The sequence below is a fragment of the Grus americana genome, chromosome 7 (assembly GCF_028858705.1).
Source record: "Grus americana isolate bGruAme1 chromosome 7, bGruAme1.mat, whole genome shotgun sequence".
NCBI classification, from domain to species: Eukaryota; Metazoa; Chordata; class Aves; order Gruiformes; family Gruidae; genus Grus; species Grus americana.
Genome location: NC_072858.1, coordinates 893,670 through 916,478, shown reverse-complemented (window position 1 = coordinate 916,478; position 22,809 = coordinate 893,670). Strand labels below are relative to the sequence as shown.

General features: G+C 46.0%; 1 protein-coding gene across 28 annotated transcripts in view; it reads left to right on the top strand.

Annotated features, from left to right (window-relative positions):
- JAKMIP3 (Janus kinase and microtubule interacting protein 3) overlaps window positions 1–22,809 on the top strand; it is a 94,632-nt gene that overhangs the window by 25,469 nt on the left and 46,354 nt on the right. For 24 of the 28 annotated variants that reach the window (XM_054831117.1, XM_054831133.1, XM_054831134.1 and 21 more), the window contains exons 2-4: window positions 10,930–11,066; window positions 13,500–13,738; window positions 16,967–17,464. In XM_054831117.1, coding sequence (XP_054687092.1) covers window positions 13,604–13,738; window positions 16,967–17,464 — 633 coding nt within the window. In that variant the 5' untranslated portion in view covers window positions 10,930–11,066; window positions 13,500–13,603. The other 4 variants (XM_054831139.1, XM_054831142.1, XM_054831141.1 and 1 more) reach the window with 4 other exon arrangements.

The following is a 22,809-nucleotide window of genomic DNA, read 5'->3' as shown; positions in this document are numbered from 1 at the left end:
ATAAGCTTTTCCCAGAGGAACGGATCCTTGGACTTCGCATGTTAAAATTCGGTTGAAAAGCCTTTACCCTTTTATCCCCCTGAAAAGCCCAAAGTATTTAAGACCGGGTCTGGTTCTGCTGTGCTGAAGGGAAGTCTTACCCCCCTTACTGACCTGTTCTGTGAAACTGCAGAGAAACGGGTATCTGCGTGCCAAGCAAATTCACTAGAAAGGTTGGTGAAGCATCTCAAATCGAGTCAGCTTTAAAAAATCAGATTATAGCTTAAAAATTCTCAGCCATGTACATCTGGTTAATGCACAGGCACCTTCTAGCAGAAGGTACCTTGGCAAGGTCAGCGGCAGGAGCACCACGGCCTCTGCGTACCGCCAGCGCGGCAGCGACTCGGTTACCGGCCTCAGACCGGAGGGATCGCTCCGTGTCGCACCCAGCGCCTCTTGCTCTGCAGCGTGTCCGTCCTGCGGGCCTGCAGCATCTTCCTTCTGCTTGGTGCTTTGCCTCTCCTTTGAGACACGTGAGCGTTGTTACCCCGAGGGGTTTTAGCATTTCTGTTTCGCTATCCGGGAGGGCCTTTTATTCACTCAGCTTCCGTGGGCTGGGTTGGGTTTTTTGTTTGTTTTGTTTCTAAAATATTTTTAAAAGTGAATCTTTTCTTTATAGTTACAAATATGTACTTAATTAGACAAAAGCAGAGTACTTCTCCCTGTCCATGTAAATACTGAGTACTTCGGTACTTGTCATGGATTACAGGATCTGCTGGCTCTTGCTTTAGAGTTTATTTCGTAGCTCCAGTGCCAGCGGGGTCCTTCTCTATGGCCCTCGGTGCCAGGGTCAGGCTGGGATTTACAGGAGTGTGTCTGAGCTCTGCTCTCCAAGCTGACAGGTTATTTGCCAAAAAATCGTTAATCAGAATGGGGCCATGATAAAAACATTATCAAAGGGAGGTTAACTTACTGGTATTTGGGACAGCCATGGCTGAATATCAATTTGCTTTCACGTGTAAAATTCTTTCAAGGTGGCAATATTTTTCATGGTCATCTGGAAAAAACCTCATCTTATTTGGTGTTCTAAGGATCAAATATTATGAACTTTATCTAGTGCTTTTCTTCAAAGCACTCAACCAACGCTGCTGTCCTCGTTCTCCTTGACTCCTTTGCTGGTTCCCCTCACCCTTCAGCTTGCCCTGGAGATGGGCGGGCAGGGGGAGCCCCCCGACTCATGTCCATGTGTGACTTGGGGGTGTCGTCCCTCTGCCCCGTGAAACCGGACCAGACTCCAAGGGAAGGAGCAGTGCCCTCGGGAGGGCTGGCTCCAGCGGATCATCCTGTTTCCAGCTCTGAGGATAAGGAACAACTTGTTTGCTTTCTGGCACTTGTCCCGACTCAGCTGTCTCGTCCCTTTCCCTCTGCGTGGCACGAGGAGGGCACAGGTATGAAGGAGGGCCGGCAAGCGCTCCAGGGGCCGGCCGCGCGCCGTCAGCGGGTCGGGCTGCCCAGGCCGCTTCTCGCCTGGCCGGGGCTCGGCTGCCGCCCGTCCTGCCCGAGGAGAGCTGCCGGGACGGCCCCGCTCCTGCGCTGGGTCAGCGCAGCGCCCATCGCCTCCCCGGCCCCTGTGCCTCCTGGCACCCGCCTCTCCGGTGCTTTGCACCCCCAGGGCTCACGCCATCTCTGAGGAGACGCTCTTCCGCTCTCCCATTGATGCTCTGCAGAAGTAAGTGGCTTTTAGGCACTTATTTTTGACTTCCGAGTTTATTAATGACTGGATCGTTACAGTGGATGGAAAGTTTCCTGCTGACTTAAGTGGAACTTGGCCGAGTGCCTCATTTGCAGCCCCGTGGAACAGATGGAAAGAGCCCGGTGTCGATGGGCCGGGGGGAGGCTGCAAGGGGGTATGGCTGCTCCCGGCAGCATCGCTCTTCCCTGGCATCCTCAGCCCTCGCCGAGATGCAGTCTTTCTAAAGCCGTACTGGAACTCTCGCATGAAGTTGGCGAACAATATTTTTTCCTTTTTTCAAATCCTTTTCTGCTTCCTGGATATTTCTATATTTTCTCTTAACATGTATTTTATTCAGTGTGTAGCTTAAAATGTGGAGCATCCGTGAGCTGGGTATTTTGACTTCCTGTTTCTTCAGAACATTTATTAGCTGTGAAAAGACACTGCTCACATGCTGATTATTGGGTGAATTGTGAAATCTCTGCAAACTTACCAAATAATTAGATATGCAGCAGTTCACATTAAACGGTGATCTCGTGTCCCTAAGGCTACCAGTGGTAAATTCAATAGCTTTTCTGATGGTTAAAAAAAAAATAAAGAATTTCCATTATTTTGTAGCCCAGTGTATAAGCTAAATAAGCAGTTCTGATCTCCTGAGCAAGGTTTACAAAGAAGTGAAGGTTTGGTTTGTTTCTTTTCCCAGTGTCTCCGTTAGGAATTTTTAGCAGAGAGCGCTCAGGTGGGACACGGAGGGGCTGTGGGGGGAAGCCTCATCTGCGAGCTGCTGGCCTAGAGCTGGGATGCTCAGGAGATCAAACCTCTGCCTGCATTCAGGGGTGACACCGGGCCCTCCCGTGCCTAAGATTATTTCTGGTGGGATGTGAGCTATCCGTGTGACTCTACACTCAGCAAATTCACCTGCTGTAGCTGCCACTGGGCAGGGGAAGCCCCACCACTGCAGAGCAGCGATGACCTGCTGCGGCTGAAGTCAGTGCTGCTCCAGCTTGGAACTGCTCTTCCGACTTGTGAACCCTTGGCTTTTTAACAAAACCTGACGGCAGTAACACTCTTGGTCTGTCTTTTGTATCTGTGTATAGTTTAGACCTCTTATGTGTGTGTGTGTCTGCAGCTCTTTCCTTTAAGAAGACAAAATCTTACGCTGTTGTCTTGTCTCCCAATTTGTTATGAGATTGGTGTTCATCCATGTATTGTACAATAATTAAAAAGCACTGCTCTCACTGAGTCCTGCAGAGCTCTGATATATTGAATTGCCAGCTTCCTTCAGGAAGGAATATAAGGCTGAGCTAATAACCCCCAAAGCACATAATAATTTCTGGAACTGTTTTTTATTTCTGTTCCACATGCTGTGATGTTATCCTGATAGAAATCCACGTACCTAAAATAATTCTAGCTAATTGTGTAACAATACATATAAATGACCGTTACATTCATTACGGTTTTGCCACTCTAGTTCCAGTTCTCACACCAAGTATTCCTTTGGTGCTGCCCACTCCAAATGTTAAGAAGCCCCATTGTGTGATACTGAGCACTAAATCTTAAGTGATGGTAGTGTGATATTTGAACATCTTCTCTTTTCTGAACCCGTTTGTCATGTCTAAATTGGGTATCTCTCTCGGCTTTATCTTCTCTAGCAATGTTCTTGCCAGAAGCTTGCCCAGTGTGAAAAGCAGCACGTTGTCTCATCAGTTACTGTAATGCGAAAGATCTCCCTTTCACCAGAATTTACCCAAAGCTCTCAGTCTTCCCCAGGGACCATCATCCCATCTGAGATCATGCCAGAGGGCTCACACTTGACTCCATGAGATTTTGGAGCTCCAGCCCCCACCAGGACTGCCCTGGTCAAGCACACGTGTGTGTGGGAGGAACGGCGTTAATCCCCAGCACTGTCGCCTTCAGTGGGTACTGCAGCCCGTCCCCCTAAAGCCTCGTCACAATAAACCTCCAACAAGTCTGTTAGGCTGATCATATTTTTGCTTCCTTTCTAGATCAGTTTATGGGCCAAGGGACATGCTTACTATTACATAAATGGGCAGAGATGGGCTGAAATTAGGGAGAGGAGTCTCAGCAACTGTCAAGAAAAGGCTATTTAAACTAGGATATTTAGCAATGAAAAGTCAGATTTGAAATCATCTGATCCTCACGTTTTTCAGGCTGAAGGAGCAGCTTTTCCTTAGAGCTTGATGGGCATCTAACAACTTGCAACCGTTTTCATTTGGGACATTAATCAACTTTCCATTCAAATTCTTGTCTGCTGCTGTTAAATGTAAATTTTTATCCTGGTTTAGAACTGGGTACACATTTACTGAGAAATACTGTTAAGTAGAAATACCTTTCTGGATAACCGTGGTCAGCCTAAAGAAGGTTTCCTCCTCCCATCAGTGTCCTTCCCTGCTGTCTCGTTCTCAAAGCTGAGTTTGATGAGGATGAGTCATTCTGGAAATTAGTCTTAATTCTGAAATCTAAACCGCAATGTTTTTGTTGCCACAGTAGCGTCTTTTATTTTCAAGCTAATTTATAAATTGAATAAATCCAAGAACTGAAAATCCTTTATAACAGTGTTGCAGTTAAATACTGCCTTTTCCACTCTCAAATCCAGCTGTGTTGTGTGTTCGGGCAGAAGAGGGTTGGAGAGGTAGCGTTAAACAGTTATTTAGGGATGTTAATAACATGCTTAAAATGTTTCCATAAAGTGCTTTTGGATCATACGATGCCATCTGTGTTACAGTTGATTGTAGTTAATTATACAGGCATGAATTCCTTGGGAAAATGGATGGCATTACTCAAACAGTTTGTTTGTGATCAAGATAATGGAATGACACAATATTAAATTGACGGAATTAAGTCTGAAATACATTCCTCACTAATATTCCTCCACAAATCAGTGGAATTATTCTGAGTTGCTCCAGTTTAACTAAGAATTTGGGTAGGTGTACTATTGTAATATTATCGCAATAACTCCAATGTATTTTGGTACCTTAAGTTCTGTGGAGTATCTGAGAGAAAAGAAAAATTAGCTTCCTACATAATAGCCACTGTTTCTAATTATTTCACTTCCTGCAATTTAGCCATGAGAGATGTAAACTTTAACCAGGAGGTGTGTTTAGGTGACCTTAAACTTGTGGTGTTAAAATATACGTGTTGAGATTTAATAGCAATTATGTCTTCCAGTACTGAAATTCTATTAATCATCTCTCCTGTTTTACCATAAACCATGAAGTAGTCACATAACTGACACCCTGCTATGTTTTGCATTTCAAAAAAACCAACAAACTGTGTAAAACTTTTGATGAAAACTCCGTGGATGTGAGTTAGATGCGTATGCGTGTGCTGCAAACAGGTGACTATACACCCCACGGTAAGTCTGCGTATAGGGATCTACGTAAGGTACGTATGAATAGCTACGAGGTGCAGGGTTGTGCTTGGGTTTGGTAAACACGGTCCACCCATCAATGAGTTAAAGCTAACTGTGGTTGAAGGATTAATCTCAGGGGAAGAATTCAGGTCAGTCAGGATTTGACGTGTGTCTGTTAGAGCTGCTGTTGGAATTGATCCAATCCTAAGCAAAATTTTGGCTAGGCTTCCATCTGCAGAGGCTCTTTACGCTGCGGTGGGGCTTGGGGGAAGGGCCGGTCGGTTGGTTTTAATTTAAATCGGATATTATTTCATTAAAGGTAAGTTTCAGAACTTACCTCACACTGGGAAACGTTGGTCAGTTGGTTTTTCCCTTCTGGAAACGGAGATTTGCTCAAAACCAGCCAAGTGCTGGCGAAGGGGTGCGTTGCCTCTGCAGTCCGGGCAGCGCCGAGGGACGCGCTGGCCTACGGCACTTCTCTTTAGAGCAGAAGTGTTCAAGGCAGGACGGCATTTCCCAGGGAGCGTGGCACGTGGGTAAAAGCAGGGCCCTGAGCACAGGTCTCTCGTGTCCTGCGTACCCGGCTTTGCTGACACAGCGTCTTCTGCTAGTTTTGATGGGAAGTTTTGTTCTGAACCTGAAACCTTCTCAGCAAAAGCGTGATCAAGACAGATATGCTCCTTGGCAGTTTGGGTGGAGTTACCCACATTTTGTTGTATTTTTTTTTTTTTAAAAAAAAGGGTTTTATCAAACTAACCTCAGTTTAATCATTACCTAAACAGCACAGGGGAAAAAATCCTCAGGGGATGTGTACAGGAAATATGCAATGGAGCCATATGCACATGGCAATACGTGTGTTGGCAATTATTTCTCGATCTCAGGCTTTCCAGACTTGCTACCTGCTTACTGTATTTTTCCATCTAATTTCCAGCAGATTTTCTTCTTCCCATGTTGCAGCTGAGGGAATAATACACTGTTTGGGACAAATGTTTGTACAGAAAAAACCAAACCACAAAACCAGCGTGTGAGGAGATTACATTGGCAGAGCACTTTGGCTTAGCATGAAATGCTTTTTCAGAGGAAAACTTGTTTGCTTGCATTCGGATTTATTGACTGTTGAAATCCTAAATGAAAAATTGAGATTACTCAAGAAGAGCTTCCCTGTATGAGGAAGTGGGAACTCAGCCATAGACAATATTGCATTTTCTTTCTATTATTACATTGTGAGATGCAGCAGAGACTCAAAAGGTTTGGCTAAACTAATTAATTATAACAATTTGTCAAAAATAGAAAACAACAGTGTTCACAAGGCTGTATCATACATTTGAATTTTCAGTATTTGTAAGAATAGTGTTTTGCTTAAAATATTGGTACTCTAGGTAGGGATTTATTCATTTATTTTTAAGTGCAGTGAACCGTTCATTTCAGAAACTACTATCTAGAAAACACATTTTCCAATTAGCCTTGATGTCTGAATTGCAAGTCAGAAGGCAAAAAGAATGATGAGCCCTGCTAAAGGCAGCTTATGATGCATTATTAATGCTATTTTGAATATCAAACATGTCAGGAATCATATGCATAATATATTCTCCCAGAATCAAAAATACGAAGACCTTTCTGTTCCATTAAGATGATGTGCCTTATAGATGCCTCCCTCTACATACCTCAGTGCAAAAAAAAAAAAAGGTAACAATACAAAGGCAATGTCACTGGTTTTACAGGAAATGGCTGCTCTGCCCACCACTGCCTGGCCCTGCGGCGGTGGCGTCCCACTGAGCTGCTCTGTCAGCTTTGGGGCTCTGTGCCCCGTTCTGGCACCCCGGCATTAGCCCCCTGGGCTTCCCGCGTGCCCCAGAGCCGAGCACCCAGCAGCCTGGGCACGGCAGATTTGCATCCCCCCAGCACGACAAACCGTCTCTGTGCTGCGGTCTGTGTCGGCACGGCGATGTTGGCTTGGAAACATTTTTGTGGAAATTTTTCTCCCAGTATTCGGGAGAAATATTCTTTTAAGACTGGCATTTGTCTTAGTCCCCAGATGGCTTTTCTGTGCACAGGCATGCACCAACAGACACTGCCGTCTCTGTACGAGAAGACTGGCACTGTTATTAATACAAATAACTACTCATAGTTCCCAACAATGATGTTTGTCCCGCTGCACACGCAGAAGCTCATGGCTGTCACCAGCAAGCTGTCTTACCCTGCCCAGTCTGGTTCCCCATTATCATCCCTGGGAACAACAACCCAGCACACAGCAAATGGACGGTGGCCCCCAGCTGTGCAAATCCCTTTCTGGTCTGCAGGACAATGAGTGCGGGAGGGCGGCTCTGTGTGCATCACCAGTTCTGGAAAATCAAACCGTTGCTTTCAGGTGGTCTCCTTCAATCTGTACAGCGACCTGGCTGTTTGAGGAATTTTGGTCAGGAGCCCTGGCCCAGGGTGACTCTGCAGCTCTTTCCCCTGTGCACCGTAGCCCTGCGGCCAGAGGCAGGTCTGTGCGTGGGAGAAGGCAGCTGGGGTTCCTTCTCCCTGCTTCGTGCCCGTTCTCGGCGGTGTTCTCACTCTGCGATGCCCAGCTCAGAGAGATGTGCCATTGCGGGATGGGGAAGCTGCAGCCCTCCGGGCCGTGCGGTAATGCCGGGGGAGAAAGGAGTACTGCTCCCCCGTGTGCCCTCGCACCCGTCCTGCTGCTTCCTGCGCCGGTGTCGTACCCCAAACCAGACGCTAACACTGCTGGGCAGGAGGCAAAGCGCTCGGTGCTGCTCCCAAGGAAATGCGGAGCAGCAGAGGAATTATCTCACCAGAAACGGTCTGCTCCCGGGAATAAATCCCAGGTCGTGTGTCAGACCGCGAGTGAGTGAGTCCCTGCCTGCTACCTGTTTGCTTTTGTTCATCCTTCCTGCAGCTTTCTTCAGCGTGGACAAAACAGCGATAAGTGAATGGTATGTGTTACGTGTTTATTGGAGCTTTTCTTCTCTGACAATAACGGTTGCTTTTTGCTGGTTTTGCCTTCAAAATCACCGTCCTTGCAGGTGAATAGCAAGTCTGATGATATTTCTTGGTTTACCAGAGATAAATCAACCTGGTCAATAATAATATATACTGCTCACACTGCATTTTAATCTTGTCATACTAAGAAGTTCAAGAGCCTGTGGGCTTCATTAGTTTAAGTTTTCACAATGTCTTTGAAACCAATGGAGTTTCATGAATGTATATTATTTAAAGATCTTTGTATCGATACTAATCGTTCATTGATTTGCATAGAATAAAGCAGGATTACAGTTAAACCACTGAAGTGAGCGCTGGGTAGCCCCTCAGTCCATGATGGACTTTCCTTTCCTGCCTGGGAAGGGTCTGTAAGCTCGGAGGCGCCTGGTCCCTGTCTCGCTGGGGGGGGAAACGGGAGCCTCCGTGGGGCCACAGCGCGGGCAGGGCACCCCCTTCTCTGTCATTCTCCAGCGTGTGCGCAGGAGGGACGTGCAGGGCGTCTCTGCCTGCTGCGGCAGCTGCCAGCAGGGCCCGGGCTTGGACGTGTCCGGGAACAGACCCAGGAGCAGCATCGCTGATGGGCACTGCCGCCTCCTGACCAGCGCTTGCGTCCCCACCGCTGTCTGAGTGCGTGTGGAAGGGCTGCCACAGCCGCCGCCTCCGCAGGCTCCTTCCCTCTCGTGTGAGCACACCCACAATGAACGCAGCCCTTTTTTACCATTAGAAAGGGGAAACGGACTCCTCTCTCGCAGATCTTCTTCAAGAAGCCGTCCTTGCCTCCCCCGCAGGTTTGGGGAAGCACAGTGTGCAGAACGGTTTTCCGTTGTGCCGCAGGGCTCGTTGCTATTAGTTCATTTGTGCAGGCAGGCCATTGCCAAAGCTGATCAAATTCCTCGTATCTGGATCCCTTAATCCTTGGATGTTATTCTTGGCTACATTCAAGTTTTACCATTATGTCCCTTCTCATCCTTAAAGATTTAATTGACGGAGTCCTCAGCTGGTTTCTGTGCAGTTCTTTTCGAAGCAGGCTCGTTACTTCAAGTACTGGCAAGGGAGCTGAGTTTTCTCTGGGAAAATCTCATTAAGGTGTCAGCGTTCCGGTGACAGACGACTCCGATGAGGGCCCCCTCGCCCGCGCTGCGCCCATGGGAGCCCGTGGGGTCGGTCCCTTCCCCTTTGTCCCCTCACACTTACCGAGGGACACGCAGCCGTGAGCCACAGCCGGGCTCTGCTGGCATTGGCCTCGGGGGGCTGGGCGCCAGGCCCACGCGGGGACTTTGGCTAGCGAAGCCTCGGCAAGGCCTGGCCGAGGGTGGGCAATGCAGGCCCTGGCAGGCGTTCGGCTGACTGCCCTCGGGCGGCTTTTATGGGAGAGCAGGGAACACCTTGCTGTCGTGCTTCAGCTCTTCCGTAAAGGTTTTGTCGACCCGCTCACAGCAAACGTTGCAATGCAAGCCTTTCTTTCTTGAAATAAGCTAACCAACTGTAAATTTTGGGGTTTAGTAGAGAAAGAACAGGTTTAGGCAGCTGCTTGCCATGAAATGTGTCAACTCGTTCAGTTAAACCTGGGTAACACGTTAAACAAAATGCAAAAGCTTAAACACTGAAAACAGGAGGACACGCAGCCCTACGAATCGACCTCGGCCAGAATTCCCACCGAGCGAACTCCGCCGAGGGCGCGTTGGGCGCCCGGCTCTGAGGGGTGCCGGGACGGCGTGTGCTGGGCGAGATGTGCCGCAGGGGCTCTCTGAGCCCGCACCCGCGCAGGGCAGGGACACGGTTGGTCTTCTGCCCCTTGGCTTCGGGCGAGGCCTGGGAGCGCGCGGGGCGTGCGGCTGCTCTGCGCTGCTGCCGTGTGCTGCCCCCGGGCTATCGGCTGCTGGGCTCACGCTCCTCCTAGCGCGCCTCTCATGACAGGTTTGCCTTTCCGTTTAATTGTATCAATTCCTCAGTTTCATTTTCTGTAAGCAAGCAAACAAAAATTCTTGTAGCCCTTGTCTGTCAAAAATAATCCTTCTGATTTAAATTATTTTCACAAATCCCTGTATCGTTCAGATTATTATTTGTCTGACATTCCAATGCAAGCAGTTAAAAGCTTGTATTGTGCGGCTTCTCATTTCCTCAGGTTGTGAAACAACCTGACTCCACCTACCGCATCATTATAACATATTGTTTAAGAAAATAATTGCAATGTGCACAAAGGCTTCGTTCATCGCAGTAGGTACAACTCAGTGCCTGTGCCTATAGACTGCCCCATTTCTTTACCTATGAAGAGGGGGTTTTAAGACCTCCGCTGTAGAACAATCACTGGTGTATTGCATCTTCTCACACAAAGAAGCAAGAATCTTAAATGCTAGGAACATCTCCTCCTGTTTATGGGTTTTTCAGGCAATATCTGTAACATTTGATTTATTGCTATTTCTTTGACCAATGCATTTTTTTAATAGAAGCTTCAGGGCCATAAAGTCAAGCATCAGACTGAGAAACAACAGAATTAAGACTGTGCTACTGTGGCTCGGTCAACTAATATCAGGAATGTTTTTCCCCCCCATTTTTTCTCTAGGTCTTATCCTCCCCACCGTTACTCTGACCCAGTGTAGACTTGAGGTGCCTGCTTGTCTGTTTGATTTCCCCGGCTCTCAGCAGCTTTGCCCGGTTACTCCCAAACTCCAGCCGCATCTCCCGGATGCTCCCAGCCCTCTCCCAGCATCATATCCCGTTTCTATATCCCCCGAGGCGCTGCCTCCCTCTGCTCTTTTCTCCCTAATGGATGCTGGGTTTTGCTCTTAGAATTCAAGGCTGTTCTGTGGTTGTTGTTGTTATTTCACTATTATTATTTATTATTATCTTATTATTTCAGGTGCCCTGTAAAGCCTCTTTACTCGTGCTTGGACAGGGAATAGCACTGCTCTGTTGTGGTTTTGACTATGAGTCAGGATGAATAAACCTATGCATTGAAGGTCATCGTTCAAAACAATTGTTATCCACGTTAATAAGGTTAGTATTTACAAGGTTGGAACTATTTTTCCAAGTTGGAGCTTTTTGTGTATTTATTGCTAGTATAAATTAAACAGATCTTTAAAACAAGGGTTTACTTGAAACTGGAATTGTAGTGACAGTTAAAAACGAATCCCAGTAAGTTTTTGAACTGAGAAATACATGTAGTCTGTTCGGGATATAGTTTTATCTAAGCAAGTCAAAGTTTTCCAGTGAAATGTTTTTTCATTAGATTTTTGCATTCCTCTGTAAATTGCCATGTTGCTGTAAAATTCCTGATCTGTTCTGCTGTTTGCTCCAAAGCAATGAGCCATGTTGCCCTCGTCCTTGGGTCAGAAGTTGGCCCAGGTCTTGCCTGAGACCTCTGCTGAAAGTCAGAGCCTTTATCCCAGGGGATTTCGTGCCTCCTCTGTTACTACAGCCTTTAGGAGCATCCAGTTCTCCGAACATTATTGCCATCCTTCTCTTTACTAACGGTGTTTCCCCCTTTTGCGTTACCGTGAGTGTGTATCTTTTGTGTGAGCTGCGTAGCTGGTCCTCTGCGTGTTTCAGTCACAATTTCGCTCCCATTCATCTTTTTCATTGACATTTTTAAAATAAACTTTGACAGTGGAGCCAGCTTTGTCTAGAGAAGCAGAGGCAACTGTTTCTTTGTGTGTGCTGCTGTTTATCTTTTAAACAGGAATGAACTGGGTTTTCACAGCCATAGTCTGCATCCCCAGATTGAAAAGTTGCACGGGAGAATTAGCAGGGAACTTCTGTGGTAGCGTGGGGATTCTCCTTCCAGAGTGCTTTGGCAAAGTAGTGTTGTTACAAGCAACAGCAATATACAAAGCAGGAAAGAACCATTGAGGAAACATCCATGTGTGGGGATGGAGCACGCAGTGCCTACGTTCCACGGCTCCAGAGCTAAAAAAGCCTCCAGGACACAGTGTTTGGCACAGAATTTCTTGCTGCCCTCAGGTTCCTGTGAAATTCAATCTGCTCATGCTATTGGTGAGCACCAAGTTAAATACTGATCAGAGGAAGAACTGGCAGCAGCCCGGACACCCTCCTACTGACTCGTTCAGCACATGGTGATCGAGTCCTTAATATTGACGGGCTGGCTGGCTGCATCAACAGCTATAAGAAATTAATAAAACGAAGTAAGGACAAACTGTGGCAACTTCAGCCAAGTTCACCTCTTGCAGACAACTTGCAGATCACAGGGATTTCACTTGATTTGATGAATAGGTTAATTACTTATTTTTACATAGCACTCTGATAGAGTTTTCTGAACCATAGGATGGATGCAGCACAAAAATGGCATTAACAGATTAAAATTAGCTTGTTTCTCCCTACCGTTATCTGTCTTTGTCTCAGATTGCAAATTCTTTGGAGTGACTTTGTGTCTTGCTCTTAGGCTGCCTATGCCTGACACTTATACTAAGCTAGAATATGGGGGTTTTGCAAGGATATGAGTTTTCAATAACTCTTATCTTCTTTCCTCAGTAGTATTGATTATAAAGGACCTTTGAGTTTCATTGATAATGTGACATTTTAACTTTGGCACAGTCTCCACAGACTTTAATTATGCTTACCCATTCCAGAACGCTGCTGTTTATTCTTGGGCAAAGTCTCTGTTGGGGAATTTTGAGATAAAAATCAACAAATGCATGTAGCTTTTACTACTGTACTCAATGTGATAGTATGTCTTTTGTTGATGAACCTGAAGTTATAAATTTTGTATATTGTACAGTTTATGAACATGTTGGGATTAATGGGTAGGCATAGAGCACAAACTATATTAGTATATGAATTCTGTGAAGTTGAGTCCACTTTTGGCTGGTTCTCCACTGTTTAATAGAATGAATTTGCTTGTCTCAGCTTTGTTTCCTTAGATTTAACTCAAAACCTCTTAGTGTGAATGAAACTCCTACATTGTTACCAGACTTAGATAAAGCTATATAGATCTTAATTGCTGTTTTGATGATACACTGCACACTTTTGTATGGAAAGCTTCTGTTGCCTTTGTAGCATCTCTGCTTGCCTCTGTAGCTTCTTACTATTTTTATTACTTTTATTATTTTCACCATGAATTTCTGAAAAGTATTTGTAGGAAGCAAAACATTGTTTTTCTTAAGACTTCTTTTTAAAGAACACGGGAGTATTCTGCCTGCACTAGTTTTCTACTACTTTTGCAGTTTCCAAGCTGTGACGGTGCCAGGGGATGGTGCTCCCTCCTGACATCCCCAGCCCCTGCGCTGGGTGAATTCCAGCACAACCGAAGTGACAGAAAATTCCCTCAATCCAGGGAAGAGCCACTTGAGCTGGCCAACACGTACCTCATGCTTTCTAGAAATGCCTTGCGTCTCACTGTGCTCGTGGTGGGTATTGCGTCGCCTGCTGGGCTCCAGCGCGCTGATGGTGGTTGTGTGATTTCCCTCCCTCCAGGCAAGTAAGAAAATGTAGTGGGACGGAGGCAAGGAGGAGAAGCCCCGAGCGAGTGCTGGGACGAGGGCCTCCGGGCAGGACCCCCTCCCTGCCGCGGCATCACCATGTCCAAGAAGGGCACCAGCAGCCGAGCCAGGGGGGAGAAGCCAGACGCCTTGGCCGCCTTGCAAGCTGCCAATGAAGAGCTCAGGGCCAAGCTCACCGACATCCAGATAGAGCTCCAGCAAGAAAAGAGTAAGGTGTGCACCTTTTCCTTTCCTCCCCGTTAATTAAAATAGAGACAGTCTTGTTTCTGACTGCTCACCACTCCTTGCCCCGCTTGTAGCTGACCTGTGCACGACTTCGACGTATACCAGAGTGCGTGCACCCGGAGCTAGCCTTCTGGGGAAAGGAGACAACCCCTTTACAGCAGGTTTTTAAATATTCTCCTTGTATTTAAAACATGCATATGGGATAAAAATTCCCCATCTGTGCAAATGAGGGTGCTTCAGTGGTGCAGCTCTCGGTGGGAAAGCCCAGCATGAGGATGGCCGGCACGCTTGCTCCCGCCACCCAGGAAGAAATGAAGTTGAGAAATCGCATAGCTGAATGCCGGCAAAAGATCTGAGAAATCAAACATCTGCTCAAAACAGATGGCAGACACGTAGTGGTGGGTGAAAGCTGTCCACGTCCTTTGTTTCTCTCACTAGAACTTTTTCTAGTAAATATTTGCCTATTTACAAGGATGGCTCCATTGAGGGGTTTTGAATGCAATTTTGTGTCATTCAGAAATTCTCTTTGCTGATTCTTCTCTTTCACATTTACCCCGATTTCATTTGGGTTTTATGCTCAAAATCCTTCAAACTGGCTGCATACAAGTTTCAGCTGTGCGGTGACAGGTCTCAGCTCTGCCTCTGACTGCCGAAGTTTAAGGAGCCGCAGTTTCAGCCTCAGCCCTTGAGCGAGCAGCAGCCGATGCAGCTGGGGGCTCGGCTTTGAGAGCTTTCTGCCGTAGCCTTCGGGCCACTTCTCGGGGGGGCATGAAAAATTGATTTGCTTCTCCCTGATCCCCCAAATTAGTTTCCACTGATAAACTTTGGGATTTTTTGGTTCCAGAATGCTAATAGAGCCACGCATTACCATGCAGGGACAGAAGGATATTCTGCATTTTTCCATTAATTTGCATCATTATTAGACACTGTAGACTATGAATCTAATTTTTAAGGAAGCTTCTAGGGGTGTGTGTGTATATAGATATCTAAAAAAAAATCTACTAAACCTTTTGTCATGAAGCAGCATTTGCGGTTTTAAGACTGAGGGCCCTGTTGTCCTTCCCCCAGTCCTCCCCAGTCCTGGTGATACACCACTTCTCACATGGCTCCTTTGGAGTTCATGGCATGGTTTTAAATTGAAATATCATTTGACCCTTCTGTGGTCAGATAGAGTTAGTTATTTGTACTGAATAATTCATTGCTCAGAAAGCATCTGATAAAATGCAATTGTTTGGGCCTTCGCAGTAGCGTGCGCAGAGCTTTTTCTGTCTTGCACACGTGTGTGCGTGCAGTGCAGTTTGGATCTGTGTGCTGGAGCGTGCCAGAATAATGGCTCAGCATCTGATTTCTCACCTGTGCTTGTGGGGATGTGGAGTGAGAGCTTCTCCAGGTATCCAGTGGAAAAGTAAAGCAAGGGCTCAGACTTGCTCCGTCAGCTAATTCCTAAATGTGTATTATCTTAAACCTCACTCTGTTTCTAGCACCTAACACACGCACGTTCGCCCAGTTTCTGAGCATACACTTCTGTAGCGTTTGGATATGGATGGGTAGTTGACCCGGGGTCTGCGCTTCTTGCAGAAACTTATGATACTTATTTATATTGTGCTAACTAACTCATGCGTTTTAGGGCACCGAATCAGGCAAATTAAAGAGTCTGTAAGATTGCAAGGGATTATTATGTAATTATAAAAATAGAATATGATGTTAAAATCAGCATTGGTGCCTAGACTTTCATCCTCGGTAGCAATAATTTGCAAAATTATAATGATACATTTTTGTTTCTCTTTTTCTAAATATGCAGATATTTCCACATATGCTGGTTTCCAGTGGAAAAAAGGTCTTTTCTACAAATTTCTCAGGGTTCCTTTTCTTATTTTCGCAAATTACTTTTTCCTTAGAAGAATTCTCAAAGTTCTCCATGATGTCACAGTTCTTCTTTACACCTGCACAGTTTGGGTCTGCAGTGTTCTCATTTGCGAGGCAGGCTGAAGCATATTCTTAGCAAGGAAACCTTATTGTGTCAACTGAGGAAGAAAAATGCCTCTTTACTGAACAGAATTGACCGGAACATTTTTCCCAATAAAAACTTTGATAATTAAATACAACGTAGTGAATATCCACTTCTTAATTTTGGCATTTAAATATGTGCACAGGCTGTTCTGGTAAAGATCACAGGGCAGAAACGCGAGTGCAAACAGACATGCGCTGCCTGCCTCTGAGCAAGGCTGCCCAAAGAGAGGGTCAGCCGCGCAAACACTGCGAACACACGCTGGGAGCAGCTGCTAGTGCAAAACCCGCCGTTACGCTGCAGCCACTGCAGTAAGAAGCCGAGGTGGGTCATGTTTTCCCCTAAGGCACGTGATTCCCATTTGTACCCCAGAAAATCAGCGATGGCTGCCTGCCGACTCCGCCGGCTCTTCTGGTGTGCGTGCGCAGGCGTGACCTGCCAAGCAGACGCCGTCACTGGTGCAAGGGACGGGGTCCGTCAGCTGCACACGCTGGTGCCTGCGGCTCATGGCCAGAGCCAGCCAGAGGAAGGCTGTGTCTTCAGGGTCCGGGTCACCGCCACTGCAGCCCGGTTCCGTGGAGCCGCAGTGGCGGTACCAACGACGAGGTGAACGCTCGCCGGGGCTTCGGGAGAGAGGATGGGTCTGGGAGGGCTGAGGCAGCTGGAGGGTTTGTGGTAGACTTGGAATCACTTTTGCAGCCCCGAGTACTCCTGGCTGCGTTGCTAGGTGAGCTGCGTCACTGCAGATCCCCGCGGGCACCTGCCAGACCTCGAGCCCAACGGCGGCTGTGATGGTGCTTTGAAAGTATTTGCCATAAATTGTAAAAACCTTTTCCCTGTGAAAATGTTCTACAGGGGGTTGTAACGTGTGTTTTCTTCACAGGAAATGTTTCAAGAGAGGAAATTTCTCTTTTGCGAGTCTACAGCATGAAGGCTGCGCAGCAGAGCTCAGTGACCCTCATTTTACCTGGAACCTCTTTTAAAAAGTGATATTTACTATGTAATAAAGTATTTGATCATAAAGAATGAACAAAATGCCAAATATGTAGTTCTGCGTGAGATAATACTAACTGGGCTTTTGCGCTAAGGCACAGACATACAACGTTAAGGTTGAATATTGTAAAGTGATCCATGGCATTATTAGATAATATCGTAATTTTTATTAATTGTTCTGTTGATTAAAAATACTTTTTTGATTTTCCTTGTAGGTCAGCAAGTTGGAAAGAGAGAAAAATCAGGAAGTTAAGCAGATCAAAGAGCACGAACAGCATAAAAGTACAGTGGTGGTAACAGAGCTCAAAGTCAAACTTCATGAAGAGAAAATGAAGGAGCTCCAAGCTGTTCGAGAAGCACTTTTGAGACAGCACGAAGCTGAGCTACTTAGAGTAATAAAAATTAAAGATAATGAAATCCAGAGACTACAGACCCTTCTCAATGCTGTACGTGATGGGGCTCCTGACAAGGTGAAAACAGTGCTGCTCACAGAGGCGAAGGAGGAGGCCAAGAAGGGGTTTGAAGTTGAGAAAATAAAAATGCAGCAGGAAATTTCAGAGCTGAAGGGGGCTAAGAAACAAGTGGAAGAGGCTTTAACTATGGTCATCCAAGCTGACAAAATTAAAGCAGCTGAGATAAGGAGTGTGTATCACCTGCATCAGGAGGAAATCAGCAGAATTAAGAGGGAGTGTGAGAGAGAAATTCGTAGACTGGTACGTGTTGCTTTCTGCATCTATGTTTTTACTAACACATTATTGATAGTAAGTAAATGAAAGTTCAGTGCTGGACTCAGATGAATGGATAAGGATGGGCATTCAAACTTCTGGAGCTTGCCTCAAATCTGTTTTACATTTACTAGTAGAGATGTCAAAATGGTTTTAAAAATCGTTTAGGATGTTTTGTAAGGAACGTTCTCATCTGTGCCAGTGCCTATTAATATTGTTCACATTTCAGGAAGAGGCCTTGGGTTACCAACTGGTTAGGGGAATTCTACCACACAGTTACATTTCTTGGCCCATGCCTCTATTTCCCCACCATCTGATCCTTGCTGATCCACCTCGGTCCCTCCCTTTCCCTGCCTTTGCTAGTTCCCATAAACATCCCATAATGAGCTCTTTCTTCTGCATCCCATAGTGAGTCCTACACCCCATAGGCAATGCCCCCCTTCACTCTGCAAGGCGTTCCGGGAGGAGTTCCACTCCGTGTCCCACCGCGGTGGCTTCCCCCAGGACTGGTGTGGTGCCCCGCGAGCAGCGGCTCTGCGGGCTCCCGACCTCAGGACGTCACAGGGCATCCTCACCCGTCACTGCTGACCCGATCCCCGCTGGGTCTTTGTGTGTGCGCTGATCAGCCTTCGGTCACCGAACCGAACCGTTTGAGTCTCCGGTGCGACAGTTTGAGTCTCAAAGGCAATGGCTTATGGCTCCGGAATATTCCTCCAGTGTGTCTGGAAACTTGGTCAAAATGGATCATGTTGCTTGGAAAAGGGGAGAACTCCCTGCAGGAGGGAGCTCCCACCAAGAGGGAAGTCTCGGCATGAGAGCCTGGCAGGCCACCAACACCGTCTGGGTTTTAGGGTGATTTCTTCTCCATGGCCATCTCAGACACTTGCCTTATGATTCACCCAGTCTCGTGAGTGCCCAGCTGATTTGCAGGACTGTATGCCTTAGCTGGTGCTGCCATTCCCAAGGACGTGGGAACAAATGTGACCCCCCCCAAACACTCATGATGCATATTTTGGATCTTGTCTCAGTATTTCATAGAATTATGGAATCATTTAGGTTGGAAAAGCCCTTTGAGATCCCCAAGTCCAACCGTTACCCCAGCACTGCCCAGCCCCCCACTCACCCCTGTCCCCAAGCACCACATCTACACGGCTGTTAAATCCCCCCAGGGACGGGGACTCCACCACTGCCCTGGGCAGCCTGTTCCAGGGACTGACAGCCCTTTGGGGGAAGACATTTTTCCTATTTTATATTATTACATTTACTTTAATATATTAAATATTCCTTGATTTGAAGTCACCATCTTTTTGTGTTTGCCATGCTTTTTTATAGCATTCAGGGTCTCAGTATATACTCATCCACGTCTCTTCTAAGTCACTGTCCCTTGACTATTATCCAAATCCTAAAAAACAAGTGTGAAGCTGCCCGACCAGCCTGCAGACTGGCCCCAAGGCAAAGCGTGGCAGCGTAGCCACGCTGCAGTGAACGTTCTGCAGAACCCACCACCGCAGGGCTGGCACAGCACCCTCTGTGTCCTAACGAACCCAGGTGATTGACACATCGTGTGCTGCTCCGTTCGTCAGCGGAGCATTACGTACCCTTTATTTAGCCACCCGTTCTCCCAGACTTTAGGTTGTTAAGTATTTTTTCCCTCATAGATTATTTTATTTTTATGAAGAGGATATTAAATTAATTTATAACCAACTGATCTATTGATACTGTTCAAATATCCTGCAGTGTAAGTACTTTCTTCTCTAAACATACATTACCAGATGCATTGATTTAATACATCAGAATGAAAGGATGGCTAACGTACATCCTAAATAAACTTGCTGCATTACATGAAAAGTCCACGCTAATGGCCTCTAATGTAGAAGCTATAAAATAAATATGTTCTTAGTTATAAAGAATAGAGTGGTTTGATGTTATGTTTTCTAAATTGCCTTTGAAAATCAAACTTTTTTTTTAATTCCTGCTTGAAAGAATCCGATTAGCTAACTGTACTAATTAAATTACATGATGCCATCCTTTTACCAAGCCCTGAGTGCTTCCTGAATGACTTTAAGTACTCTCAGCTCCACGGACCCGACCGTAATTGATTTCGGGGGAGGCGTTGGCACCCGGCAGGCGAGGGCATTCGGGGGAAAGGCTGGTGCCACGTCATAAGATAAAAGCTCTCTGTCAAAACGCGGCAATTCTCAACACACTTCAACTGTTACTGAAAACTGGTGCTGTTGTGCCTTGTCAAGGTCGGGGTCGTCACGGAAGCACAGCGCGGAGCCTCGCTGGGGTGCAGTGAGGGGGAGAGCAGGGCAGAAGGGCCCGATGTCCAGCAGAACGATGGCATTGTGCCTTCCTGTAACGCCCGCGGCAGACAGCCCGCCCTCAACTGCAAGGGATCCGCAGAGGGATTGGAAAGCTCCGTGATTCGTGTGCGATGCGTTATTTAGTCGTTTTAGTCGGGGGGGAGTAACCTTCAAGGAAATTAGCATTTCACACCTAGAAAAATACTGCTTTTTTGTTTAGTCAGACTAGAGAAAGACAAGTTGTACTCATTCATGTTTAGCTTGGCAATCATGTGAAGTCCTTTAAGATAAAGTAATTTTTTGAGGGTATTTATCTCTGATAGGTGCAAGTTTTCATTTCCAAGTCAAGTACACCTATGCAGGATTAGCTTATGGAAAATACTCCCATACGATCAGACAAAGATTGTTTTAAAAAAGGTAAAGTAGTACTAATCCATGATTCTCCTTTCAAATTAAAACAAGGGGGTTTTCTTTATTGACAGGCAGGAATACATTTGTTGGTGTCTCCCTTTAGACTCATGGAAGAATGTCGGGTGGCCTTTAAAGTAACAGATGTGGTAGGACCATAGAGCATTATGCAAACAGGAACTGGACAGCCATCAAATTTACTTCAAGCAAATTGGAGTTTATTTGGGTCTCCAGCACCATCCTCTTCTGTCAGACTTCGACCCTACCTGCGCAGCAAACAGGCTGTTGCTGCAGGGGTGTAGTATCTGCAGGTGATAATTTCGGTAGCTTTGTGCTAGAGGCATGGCTTGCAGATTGTGACAGCTAACACGGGGTCATCTCTCTTTACAAACAGTTCCCGCTTAGTATTTACCAAATAAACATCCTAGCTAGTTATGTTAGTTATTTTTCAGGCACCAGGGTAACTATTACTCGGTGACGCCAATGGCTTTGGACTAATCCCACACAGCAGAGCCGAGCGTCCTTCAGTTCTGAGAGCAGCATAGGAAAGGAACTAACGGGTTTTGCATGTTACGTGTATGTTCAAGCGGTTCCGGCCCAGTGGTTCCTGTTTGCACATATGGCTTGTGCGGTTCGTGTCTGGCAAGTCTGAGCGTGCCGCTCCCCAGAGGAGTACAGCTAACCCCGTCCAGCTACCCTGGCTCAAAGCTTCAGAAATGGAAATGGAAATGATGAAAGTCCCTTGCAGATGGTAGCAAGTAAATATGGCAACGACCTCCTTTCTAAAGAATTTCTAATTTTAGTAAACTTTTTTTAAAATTTTAATTTCTGCATTTTAAAACAGCTTTAAATACTACCCAAATGTGTTCAATTACGTGCGTATCGCCTCCCACGAATAGCAGCACAGCCTGTGTTAGTGTGCGCACGTCCAGGGAAAACAGCCCTTCAGTCAGGAGAATTCCCTGGGATTAACGGGCCTCAAATTTTGCTTACAGGGGACTAAAATTCAATGTGGGAAAGAGCATTTAAATTTTGCTTAACTATAGATTGGTGAGGAAGAAGTGCTGAACAGCAGTGGCCATGGCAGCCTGCCTTCCCCCGGTCCCATTTGTAAGGGGACTAAAACAGAAATCAGAAAAACTGGAGAAATGAGATTTGTTAGCGACTGGAAATTGTTTATTTTCAATTTAAGACAAATTTTAGTTAATGATGACTACCAAAAGGTTTAATAGCCTGCTCTATACCTCATGTAAGACTGTCATATGTTGACACCTTTGTGGCTTCCTTACGGTGGTGCAGCAGCACAAAGAGGAGATCAGTCTGTTCAGCATCGCTGCGAACCTCTGTGTGTGCAGGCACTTCCCTGAGATTTCCCTGTTAGGCAGGGGCAAATTAGTGAAGATGTCTGATTTAAAGGATGATATCAGATCAAAAGTGTAGGAAGCTGACTTTTAAAATATTAATTTTATTGGTGACTGATTTATTATCTTATCCTTTTTCTTCCCTTATATGGTGAAAAATTGCCATATTTGGTATTATAAAGTCATCCTATACTGAAAAGTAGACAAATTATTCAAGGTGAATTATTCCTTCTTGCAAATGTGGAGTTTTTTCATCATTTGTCATTTGAACCTCATTTATAACAGTATTTATTCCACCTAAGCCTGGACTACTGAAGGATTCTGTTGTATACTAAACACTATACATCATTGCTCCTACGTTTTGGAGGGTCAAGAACCCTCCTAGTTTTGAGTTGTTCCTTTTGTGTCTTAGTCCAGTTCTTAAAACCATTTTTCCCTACGGTCCTGAACAAGAAGTCATCTCTCTTCTGTGCTGTGACGGCGTTGTTGGTGTGCTACAACACTTCCGATACGGGGCGTGGGGCTCCTGTACCTCTGGAAGCGCTTCGAAACTGCCGGCACTGGGTGGGAGGTTTCTGCTGTCCGCAGTGTAGGGCTGCGACACCACACGCCTCATCTTAGGGCATTTGCCACTGGCACCGAATAGTTACCCCGACCTGAGCATGTCCTGAGTGGGAGGAAAGAAGGATGTATGTTTGAAGGTAGAGCAAAAGAGGGGAATGCAAAATAGGACACGTGCGGGGAAAAATCTTGGAATCTTTCTTTACGCACAACCATTTCTCTCATCCAATGTACTTTACTCTTCAAATGTAGTATTGCATTTAATTCTTTAGAATTTGTGTTATAAACCGTGCAAGTTATTATTCATTGAAAAATCTATTCTGATTAGTAATATTTTCAATATATCTTAACATAAATTCAGAAGCATTTAACAATTTTATATGAGTAGCTTACATGTAACACTACCGATTTTGTGTACTGCAATTCGCATCTCATGCTCCAAAAGGAACCAGTTTTCAGAAACAAAAACCTTTAGTCACCTAGCAAAGGAAATTTTTGGGTTATTTATTGCCTGAGCAGGGCAGCAAATAGTGCTTTCACCTGCACCACCTAACCTCTCTGTGCTTGACAGCTTAACGCTGCATCCCCCTCAGCATTGTCCCAGGGATTTTGGTGGAATTGTGGTGATTTCCAGGGTGGTGTTAAGGATCCAGACCCTGCCCAGGGTCGGTCGTTTCAGCCGGGGAAGCTGCCGGTG